General features: G+C 43.3%; 1 protein-coding gene across 4 annotated transcripts in view; it reads left to right on the forward strand.

Moving 5' to 3' along the window:
* The window catches only part of ACOX1 (acyl-CoA oxidase 1, palmitoyl), a 38,944-nt gene extending 27,530 nt beyond the window's left edge, over positions 1-11,414 (forward strand). For all 4 annotated transcript variants that reach the window (XM_015414483.1, XM_015414484.1, XM_015414485.1 and 1 more), the window contains 7 exons: positions 344-506; positions 2,643-2,833; positions 4,845-5,024; positions 5,959-6,064; positions 6,158-6,301; positions 7,137-7,343; positions 9,738-11,414. In XM_015414483.1, coding sequence (XP_015269969.1) covers positions 344-506; positions 2,643-2,833; positions 4,845-5,024; positions 5,959-6,064; positions 6,158-6,301; positions 7,137-7,343; positions 9,738-9,788 — 1,042 coding nt within the window. In that variant the 3' untranslated portion in view covers positions 9,789-11,414. The remainder of the gene's footprint in view (positions 1-343; positions 507-2,642; positions 2,834-4,844; positions 5,025-5,958; positions 6,065-6,157; positions 6,302-7,136; positions 7,344-9,737) is intronic.
* The last annotated feature ends 438 nt before the right edge of the window (positions 11,415-11,852 follow it).

Here is an 11,852-nt window from a genome sequence, read left to right on the forward strand (position 1 = left end):
GCCGCTCCCCCCCATGGCTCCCTCACCCCCCATCAAGGCCCTGCCACCCCCCATGCCCCCCCAGTCAAGCCGCCGCCACCCCGCTGGTGCCAGGAAAGGTGGGCGGCGGGGCTCCAAAGGCCTTCCCCGGGCTCTGCACCTCGGGGGGGGGGGGAGGCTCTGCAACTTACTTGGCTGCTTCTTGCTCCTTGTGGCCCAGGGCTGCTGGGAGCAGGGGGCGGGGCCTGTTGCATGTGCCCGCCCCCTGGGTTCTTTGCTGCCGGAACTCTGCTCCTGTGCGCTCCTGCAGGAAATGACCCCTGATTATAACTGTTTTGGTTTTTATTTTACCCTATTCTGCTAGGGAGCCAGAGCCCCAGATCTTGGATTATCAGACTCAGCAGTACAAACTCTTTCCTCTTCTGGCAGCAGCATATGCCTTCCACTTTGTGGGAGCCTACATGAAAGATACCTATCGTCGCATCACTGCAGACATCAATGATGGAGACCTGAGAGAAATGCCAGAGGTGAGGCTTTAAAAGAGGGAAAGTAGTCAAAATACTACAAAAAGGGTTTTGTTTCTTAAAAAAAAATTGGGAATAGAGAGGATGATGAGATGGAAGGGATTGGGAAACTGAGAGGATGAATTTGACAGATGGGTATTCAGAATGCAGCTGTTTTTGCTTCAAGTGCCCAGTCTAAAATCAATGGACTGTGAACTACGTCCAAAAGATCACACTGTCCCCTCCCCCAGAAAACCATATAGGATATGTGTAGCAGGGAACAGCAAAGAAAATAACATGAACTGGTTACTAAACTTCCAGATAAGGGACTGGAGGAGAGGCAAAGACAAAAGTGAGATTAAATTTTCCAATTCTTTGCAACTGTAAGGGTAAGTAACTGAGTTAAGATCAGGGAGTCATTTCATTAAAGCATTTGGGCTCAGGCTCATCAGAATTTTTAACCCTCTGGTTCATTTCCAGTTCAGTCTCAAACTATGAATGTTAGATAGTACTTAGTGTTAGTGTGCTGTTTTTGATCATTGTAATGTTGATTGCTTCCCTTGAGGTTAAAGAGTGGTGATAATATCACTTTTTCCAGAATTATCAATCATATTCTTTCCGCAATGACCCTGAATATAAGACAACCTGAAAAAGTTACACACAAAAATTAATTTTTTAATTGGACATAACTAACTAGTATGTGAACACAAGACAACTCCTTCTTTTTTGATGGCATACCTGGAAAAGACAATAATGATAGGATAAGAGGCAATGTACCCTGAGCAGAACCAGGGCAATTTGCCCTGAGACCCAAACCCAAACCAGTGTGCAATCACTTATGTAGATGTGGTGGTTCCAAGCCCTGAGAAGTAGTTAGACCTGGTGGGTCAAAAGCCCTGAGAAGGGAGTAGACATGGTGGGTCAAAAGCCCTGAGTCGACCCCTGACACCCCAACCCCAAAGCGTGCAATGACATATGTAGACTTGGTCGCTTCATGCCCTAAGTCCACCCCTGACACCCAAATACAAACCAGTGTGCAATTATGTATGTTGACATGGTGGCTGGAAGCCCTAAGAAGGAAGTGGGCCTGGTAGGTGGCTTGAAAGCCCTGAGACAGGAGTAGACATGGTGGGTCAAAGCCCTGAGATGGGAGAAGATGTGGTGGGTCAAATACCTGACGAGGAAGTAGATCTGGTGGCTCGAAAACCCTGAGTCCCCCCCTGAGTCCAAGCATGACCACCCCAACCCAAAACTGAAACATGCAGCCATAACCTGAAAGAGAGATGGATAGGTGGGCAACCCCAGACTTTTGATGGGGGCTCCCCAAAGTACCCCCATAGAAGCAAGTAGGGTGTAATGAATGGGTACTTAGCCAAGGCACTCACTAGCTAGGGTGGAACTAAACAGTTGCAGAGCACACCCACCAAGGGGGTGTATTATTTGGCTACACCTGGTTCCGCAGCGCACCCATCCATTGCGGTGAATACCTCTACTGTGTGGATAAATGGAAACATACATGAAGCTGGCAGGGCCATGCATCAAGTCTAAAAAGACAGGTTAGGAGGCAGATCAGGCATCCCCAGAAATGCAGATTAGGCATCCCCAGACTTTTGAGGGGGCTCCCAAAAGTACCCTCACGGCAGCTGGGAGGGTATAATGAATGTGGGTACTCAGCCGAGGAACCCACTAGCTAGGGTGGGAACGCGTACAGAGCACACCCACCACTGCGGGTGTTTTAGTGGACTCTGCACCTGGGTCCAGCGTGCACCCATCTGCTCACAGTCCCCCCACCCATGGCTGAAACATGCAACCAGTATCTGAAAGGTGGATGGAAAGGTGGGCAACCCCAGACTTTTGATGGGTGTTCCCCAAAGTACCCCCATAGCAACAGGGAAGGTGTAAGGGTACTTGGCCAAGGAACCTACTAGCTCTCTCTCTGCTGTTGTGATCAAATAAAGGTCAGTTGATCCCTGGGAACAAGGGAAACTAGATAACATCTAGATGAAGCAGAGCTTTGGGTTTGCCCAGAGGAGTGTTTAGGAGTTTTTCCCTTTCTTCCTATCATGTTAGTAGGGTAGAAAATACTGTGCAGCGTCACATGATACAGCTGAGCAGAAATAATCCTATCTGACTGGATTCTAACTCTTTTTTCTCCCTCAGCTTCATGCGCTGTCTGCAGGACTAAAGGCTTTCAGTTCCTGGATTGCCAATGCTGGCATTGAGGAATGTCGGATGGCATGTGGTGGGCATGGCTATTCCCGGTGTAGTGGCCTACCTGACATTTATGTGAATTTTACACCCTCTTGCACCTACGAAGGAGAAAACACAGTCATGATGTTGCAGACGGCACGGTGAGGGACACAGCTCTTAGCCCACTACTTGACACTACACATCTTTGAGTCTTTACTTGAGTCTCCATGGCCCCAGTCACACGGGCCGGATATCGCGGGGGGGGGGAGGTGTGGCTAAATGCCCGGGAGGAAACTAACCCGTGGATGCCCGAGCACACGTCCCGGTCGAGGTCCCGTGGTTCGGGGGAAATGCCAATCAGATGGGTATCCTGCAGCGCGGCACAGAAGCTGCGCTGCGCGATCGCACTGGCAATTGCTCTTTCTGCGCATGTGCTGTTGGGCGCTGTTGCGCAACCTGCGGAGACGAACAGCGGCAGGCGCCAGATGCCACGTAAGTCCATTGGGAACGCAATCAGATGCCCGCCCTTGGCCCGCGGTTTCAGGAAACTAGTACCTCGTAGGTACTAGTTTTTAACTCCGCACCTTCAGTGGGGAGCCACGAGTTCGCCACGGGAGCACTGCGCATCCCAGATGTTGGGGTGAGATTGCACCCGGAAAATCCACGGGACTCCCGTGGCTCTCCCGTAGCAACTTTGCCGTGTGACCGAGGCCCATGTTTCTTTTTACTGCAAAAACCAGGCTGTTTCAGATGATACTATGCTTGTTGCTGTAGGTGACTGTTTAATGCAAAGCCAGCAGGATTTCTGTCTAGGAGCTGTTCCTGGTAGCCTTGTTTGTGTGTGGCTTTTTAAATTTCCACATGTCAGTATAACGGGAAGCTACAAACGGTCAGAATTAACTATCATGAGGTCTTAATGTGCATAAATCACTTTTTAAGCTCCTGTGTTATGGGAACAGCAGTTTCCTCCCAGCCATTTAAGAAAGAATGTGAGAGCAGCACAACTTTGAGCAGTCCAAGTGCAAATGAAAAACCATCAGGCAAGGAAGATTTAGACAGGAGAACATGTTTATCCAAAGGAACATGATTGTTCTCATCTCCTCTATGTAACCGTAATGACCCAGGTTCAGATAATTAAAGATTAACAGCATGAGTCCGTTCGCGGGGAGGGCAGGATAAAAATGTAACTAAATAAGTAAATTAGCCAGCCCAGCTCATACCGGAGTAGAAGAAAAGGAAGCCCATCTTGCAACTTCATAGAGCTTATTGCAGATAGGAAATTTGTTGAAACTGGTCAGGATTGCCATGGTATAGTAGGAATCCTTCCTTATCAAGGAAACTACTCTTCAGATGCTGGACTTAACATCCTGTGAAGCTTCTTTATACTGAACCAGACCATTTTGTCTATCAAGGTCAGTATTGTCTACTCTGACAAGCAACAGCTCGTGGTACCTGCTACCTGATCCTTTAAATGGAGATGCTGGGGGTTGACCATGGGACCTCCTGCAAACAAAACAGATACTCTACCATTGAGCCATAGCCCCTCCCCATCACTGCCCCTCAATGGGATGAAGCTGTCCTAGACTCTGAAGTAGTGATTCATAGTGGGCATAGGTTTTAAATACCAATGCTGTTTGAGAAAGTTACACTTTAAGAATTGAGAGGTTCCAATTCAGATGTTTAGCCAGAAAGTTCAGAATTCAAAGGCAGAAAAAAACCTAACACTTTTAAAAATAACTCTCCAGATTTCATAGTCAAAAGGGACACATCGTCTAGATTTCCATATAGATATAATCATGCTGGTAGACTCTTGTGATGCTTTCTTTGCCTTTCTAGCTCTATTCTCAATTGCCTTCGTGCAATTCTTGGAATTACAGATGTAGTTAACGTATAAACTCATTTACTGGTAGCACTATAAGTTGGACTCATAGGTGACTTTCCACTGGAAGAACACATTTCCAAGAGTGGAATGGAACTTTCCTGCTTCCCCTCCTCAAGAACAACCTGGGGGGAAATTGTGACTCTGCAGTGGTGGTGGTGTGTGTGTGTGTGAAAATTGTCCCCCTTTCTACTTCCAGAAAATGATTGTTGGATCCAACCCATGGTGTCCAGCGCTGTCATGCAATGCCCTATTTTAATTCATACCTTATTTTTATTCTGTCTTGCATTTAGGTTTCTGATCAAAAGTTATACACAAGTTAGTTCTGGACAATTAGTTAGTGGTATGATGTCCTATCTGAATGACCTACCAGGGCAACGCATTCAGCCACAGCAGGTGGCTGCTAGGCCTGCAACCCTCCATATCAATAACCCAGCCAGTTTGGTGGAAACCTATAAACTCAGAGCTTCTAGGTAAGTGTGTGTGTTTCTATAGGAAATGTATCCTAATAGTAATGGAAACAGTGAATATCTGTCATTCCCTAATATTAAAATAAATCTGTCCAGCTCAGATCACCCCATTCTGACAATTTCATTATTGGCTGATGTTAGAAAGGGCGGCTTTTGTGTCTTGACATATTCGTACTGGGAGGGGAAAGAACTTAGAGGATGGATAAGTTATGAGCCCTTCTCTACCCATAGAGGTGAGAATTTGCCTGTTGCTGGAAGATGTGTAAAGTATTGGCAGAGTGTAGGTATACAGTAAAGGGGATTACAAGCTGTTTAAAGAATTAAGTTGGTTTATTAAGAAGAGAACAAACTTTGTAAGAAAGAGGAGAGAAAGAAAAATCTGACTGTCTAACTAGCTAGGAGGGAGTCAGTAACAAACAATTCTCAGGTGTGGGGGAAAACCCTAACTGAGCCAATCAGGAGACAGGAAGGTGACTATGAAAATAGTAGGAAGTGCCTAATTTCACTACGCTAACTAGTCGTCCTCTCTGCTCCCTCCACGGGATGTTCTTGTCATTTTCTTTATTTATGCATGATAGACTTTGTCTATTTCAAGGTGCCAGAGAAGTAGCACTAGAAATGATTGTTGTAGCAAAACTTCTGAGGAAATGCTAATGAAGAATTTATATAAGAGCAAGCCAAAATGCTGCAGTTCGAACATTTATTTGCCCTCTGTTTATTCATAGGAGAGAATTTGGGAATATAGAAATCGCTAACAGTACAATCTGTATTAAGCATGTAGCTGAGTGCATGACTTTGCTGGGATTTATGCCACAGTCCATTGTCATTACTTTACTGTTCTTGGGTTCCTTTAGTATTCCAGTCAATTGACTCTGCTGAACTACTTATTTGGTGCAATTCTGAATAAGCTGTCTTTGTGTACGTATGTGGTGTGCAGGCTGGTTGAATTTGCAGCAAAGAATCTGCAAGCTGAGCTAAACCGTAGGAGGAGCAAGGAGGATGCTTGGAACCGGACTTCTGTTGATCTAGTACGAGCATCTGAGGTTGGTAGTGCCTCCATGTAAATCTGTTTTAGTAGCTTGTTTGACCCCATGGACTCCTGAGTTTATATTTGCCTATTAAATGTTACCTTCCAGGCACATTGCCACTATGTGGTAGTCAAGCTGTTTACTGCAAAGATTTCAGAAATCGGTGATCCAGCCACTCGTGCCGTTGTTAACAACCTGTGTCTTCTCTTTGCACTTCATGGAATCAGTAAGCACAGTGGAGACTTCCTGCAGGTAGGTAATCCGATTCTACTGTGAGATCTTGATCCACAATGCTCTGCTGTGTGATGACAAAGAAACAAAACCCAACTGTTGACAACTGGGATTACACCAGCAATGGGGGCTGAAAGCACAAGGGAAAAGAGTTTTGGTTAAATATTTCACCATAAGGACTAAACACAAGGGTACATGGACATAGATAAAACAGAACACCTTTGTGTGCATGCTCATATGGTGGCACAGTTAGCAGCCTTGGCTGAAGGTAGGGTTGGGACAGACTTCTTTTTATAACTAACCTCTGGTCAGGCAGAACTTTGAGTCTACGGTCTTCAGACTTTGGAAATGCAAATTCACTTGCACTTTTGCAATTTCATTGTAGCCCTTCAGAAACTGTTTCTCTTTACACAAATTTATTTATTATTTCGATTTATATCCCGCCTTGCCGAACAAACTGGCTCAAGGCGGTGTACAGATGTTAAAATGCAATAAAACAATAAATACAATAAAATTCACATGAACATCATAAAGTGCTCATAAGCTCAATACAGGTGATGGCAAATGTTTTGAATACCTCTGTGTGCTGTTTGGATAAATATTGTATATTGTGCATCTCAATGCTTCTGTTAACTGGATAGTTCTTTTAAAGCTGAAATTATTAAACAAGGCTGGTTTATGTATGGAATCTGTTTAAACTATCCACTCGCTTTCTGACTTGCAGGTGGGTCCATAAGACATCTGACAGCCCTGTTGGCTATTTTAGCTTCATCTGTAAGTCCCCATATGGGACAATTAGGCTGCATTTATAGACAAGACTGTGAACATGAATTGTTGGTTTTTCCTTTGGTCTTAGGGAGGCATTTTGACAGATGCACAGATAACTCAGGTGAACCAGCGGGTGAAGGAGCTCTTGGCATTAATCCGTCCTAATGCAGTAGCTCTTGTGGATTCCTTTGACTTCAGTGATTTGTTTCTTGGATCTGTTCTTGGTCGATACGATGGTAACATCTATGAAAACATGTTTGAATGGTCAAAGAAATCACCATTAAATAAAACACAGGTAAGGAAATCCTTCCTACTTTCACCACAAAGTGCAAAATTATTTTAAAAATGTGTACCCTCCATTTAGAAAATATTTTCAACAAAATACATTCAAGTACAGACAAAGGCAGGGAGCAATATGTGGGACCGTTCTAGGTTCCAGCAGATAAAGGCTCAAAATCCTGACCCCAGGAATCTCATGGTTTTGAATCCTAAAAGTGTGAGTGGAAAAAGTTCAGACAAGAACATCATTCCAAACTTCCTTCCTTACTGCAGCATCTGTGCTGTGTGAATGAGAGTTCATGACCCTTAACAGAGAATTTGGGGAAGGGCTTTTGTCAAGATAGCGAGGCTTTCTCGTGGGTTAACAGGAGACTTGAGCACACGTGAGCCTAGGGTCAAAAGAGAGAAACAGAAAATCCAGCAACAAAACATTTCAGAGAGTACGAAAAAATAAAAAACACTAACTCAACTACCTGTGTTCTACAGCGCAGTTTTCAGGAAGCATAGGCCATGGGTCACACCAAGAAATGTAGCTTCATGTCGAGGTCTGCAAACACAAACCGCATACAGGAGTTCCCAGAATCTCCTAGGCTAGCTTTTTCCCCCAGCTAAGGTGTCAAAATATACTCCTTTTTCCTTTCAACTATCAGCTGCCCCCACTTTACGGCGAAAACAGTTTTTCCAAATAAAGTTAATTGGTAGGTCTGCCTGTCCTTAGAATCAGCACATTAACGGTAACAAACTGAAAACAGCTGCACTAGAAAAGAAGGCTAACATACTGTTATATCACTTAACCCTTCATGGGCACTTTTGCTTCACAGCTTTTGAAGGGGAAACCAAGGAAGACCCTTGTATGCAAACTCATTTCATGCCATGAGATCCCCAACTCATGGTCGCATGGCATGAATGTGGTTTTTCTCCTTCAGGAAGGAGTTTCACAGACAAGTGGCTACCTGAGTGTTTTAGTCATAATTACCTCAAAATCTGGTTGTACACCAATAATGGCCTCTTCTACCTGATCTTAATTCACAGAACAGGGTAGAAACGTACAAGACAGTGCCCCACAAAATGAACTATTTGAATGAAGAAATTGTTGCCCAGTGGATGTTATGAGGATTTGACATTCTTTTGGAATTTGATTTAGCAACTACGATAGATGTTTGCTTAGGTTTCTACTTGAAGAAATTATAACTAAAGCATTAAGGCCTGCAGGCTAATTATGGACTTCTCTCTGATTGATTACAGTCCCATAGGGGACTTGCAGGTACTCATATTTTGAGATCCTTTCCCATTTCTTTGAGGATGCATCTAAGATCTGCCCAGGCTCATCAAAAGTGGAAGTGGAGATGAGAGAACAAGTTGCATCAATGTAGTTCTGTTGTTCTCTCTGCTGTTTCAGAGAGGCTATGGAATTTATGCTGGTTTTTGCAGCCTATTGTAGGCAGCCCACCAAACTGGGCAGCCTGCCTGAATTCTAGTTTGTGAATTGCTGGGAGTGAAAGCCTTGTGTAGTTTTCCTGCTAAACTCTGCATGCCTGAGACCAGTCATAAACTATGTTGTCAACTCTGATGCTGTGCTAAACCACAGTTAAGTTTCTGTAGCCATAGTTTGTTGTGATGTTTGAATTTAGGGTTTCTGAGGCACACATTACTCTGAGTGAAAGCAAAATTGGGCATTGGCTAGTGAAAAGCCCACTGTACTACATAGTCTCTCTTGAGCACAGATTGCAGTAACTGGGACTTCCAACATGGATTTAGCCATTTAAACCTGACATAAGACTATTGGATTCCTGGAGGGGTTTATGCTGTTCCTCATTAGAACATCAGAATATCTGAAAGTGAGGATATAGGGGCACCTGGAAGTTCATGTCAGTATCCCTATGCTATCACCTTTATGGCTAGTGATGTTTTTACTTTTAATGGAATGTTGTGTATTGCATGTCTTATTGGGAGTAAGTCTTATTGAACTTGGTGGGACTGAAACATGCATCAATTGAGGTTCTATGGTTCTAATTGGACCACCACCACCCGTACAGAGTAGCTTGTACTCTTGAGATGGACTGTGGAAGCCTTGTTACACGAATACCAAGGTGGAAAAATCAGATTGGTCAGAGCCTACATGAGGGCATTCTTGGTGGTTGTCCCTGCTCTTTCGAATTCTCTTCCCCTGCACTGCAGACAGTTCAACCTTCAGTGGCCTTCTGGTGTCAGCTGAAAAATACCTCTATTTCAAAAAGGCCTTTAGCCTTTTCTCCCCAGTGCATGCAAGTTGTAATAGCTGTCAGTTACCTATTTTAAACTTATGGATTTTATTGTAAACCACCAGTATTCATGTTGAATTAGAAAGGTGGGGTACAGATTTTTGTGTGTGTGTTTTAAAATCTCTAACTGAGCTTCCTTCTTCCAACAGGTCCACAAATCTTTCCACAAACACCTGAAGCCAATGCAAGCCAAACTGTGAAGTTTACAGCTGCTGCTTGTACAAACCTCAAGTTCCCCAGAATTGATGTCATCTGCCCTATGTGCACTTGAATCACTTTGCAAAATCTAAATTTCCATAGGGCAGCCAATAATTGTTAATCTTTCATCCTGATTTTTTAAAAGTATGGAGGGGATTAGAGCAGGGGAACACAAGATTATATGAAGTGAGATTTCAATTATGTTCAGAAATCAACCTTTTTAATCATTCAGAAAAGCTTTACAGGTTGGTGTAAAGCATCGATTTTGTGAAGCACTTAACTGCTGAGGAACCCTGTGTCATCTAGCAGGATTTTTACTACTAAGTAGTTGTATTCAGGAAATAGTTGCTGGGGAGCAGCAGCTTGTCATCTGAAACTCCTTTTAAGACTAACGTGTACCATGTTGTTACTGTGGTACCTAACCTAGGCAAGAGTTGTCAGAATCCTCCAGCCATCTTGTTCTGCTTAGTGAGATTTGCACAGTCTTTACAGGAGTTAAAAAGGCATTCTCATAGTTTGGTTCACTGTCCAAGGAATGGACTCCTAACATCATGGGTACAGGAAAATAAATTCCATCTTCTTGTGTAGCACTACTATATTGGATGGCCTCCAGGAGTTCATATCCCTCTTTATCTAAAGATCTAACTCTGTTTATATCACACAGCTGTGGTAGAAAAGCATACCCTATCTGCAGCAGCAGCTGCTGCTTCTCTAGAATGGCTCCTCCCTTTCTCTGGGTGGCTTCCAGTAACAGGGAAGGGGGAAATGGTAAAGGATCCCTGCTTTTAAATCTAGAGAATAAGGGGAGTGCATTCACCTTAGTAATTCTTTTGATTTACATTATTTCAGATCTGTAAAGTTTTCATCATGGGGTGAAGAAAACCTTACTAGTTCCATTTTGGCCTGGAAGGCAGCCAAGAAATCTTTCTAAAGTACTTACACTATTTTAGAAATGAATTTATTTATACTACTGTGCCCTAGAATTATATAGCAAGACTAGATGTGAAGAGGGACTGTTGTCTATTCCAACTGTAAAGCCAAAGTGTGTATGTAGACTGGCATAGAAGGAGGTTGGTGCTTCAGTATGCCACAAACACAGCAGGTATACCACAGTAAGGTTCTTGTAGAGATTAATCTTTTGCTAGGTTCAAGTTCTGGCACTGTCCAGAACTTCATTCTCTGAAATCCATTACACTAAAAATTGCTGCTAAATGGATAGATTCACATAACAATCAAGTTTGAAAGATAACCAGCTGAAGAACTTGGAGCTCCCTTCAGTTACATGAAATTGTTATCAATGAACCTGAACAAAGATTCTGGAACTGGACTCTTGGACCTGTTTTATATCCCTATTAAAGATATAAACATGCTGCTTGGGCTGTTTTATTATAACCTTCAAGCAGGAGAAGAAGCATGTATTTTAAAACTGGACTGAACTTTGATTGTAAAGTCATTTTTTAACTTCCTAGCTGCTGAAGCATTCCATTTAACATACTTACTACTGTACTGTTAACATGCTCTTCCTGGACTTCCGTATACTTCAGTGGAATGCTAATAAACTGTACATTTGAAGATGGTTGAAGACCATCAAGTGTAGAACATACGTAGATCTTAATAAAGAAACTCACTTTCAAACAGTGTAACAAAAAGCTGATCGTCTTTCTGCCTCTGATGCTTTATAAGTGTGTACTGATTATTGCAGTGAAAATAAAAAGCTGTCCCAGGAGGGAATGGCAGTTTCAGAGGGTGGACTGTATGGCACCACATCCCTCCTGTTCTCCCTCCTAAAACTCCCATCTTTCCCATGTATTACTTCCCAGTCTTCCAGGAATGTCCCAAGCTGGAGTTGGCAACTTTAATCTAACAAAATAGGCTTTTTTCAGTGTTGCTTTGGAGCTCTTTGTTTCTTACATGATGCATTTTCATTAATTTTAATATATCTCCAGTTAACAACTGAAATGGAAAATGTTTATAGAGCAAAGGCTGTAGAGTGTTTTCTTCAAAGTGGTCTAGGACCTAGACTCTAGGTTGTCAATAGCACAAATGCAAGATGAAGCCTTTTATTT

The sequence above is a fragment of the Gekko japonicus genome, unplaced genomic scaffold (assembly GCF_001447785.1).
Source record: "Gekko japonicus isolate JY-2015 unplaced genomic scaffold, Gekko_japonicus_V1.1 scaffold277, whole genome shotgun sequence".
Taxonomy (NCBI): Eukaryota; Metazoa; Chordata; class Lepidosauria; order Squamata; family Gekkonidae; genus Gekko; species Gekko japonicus.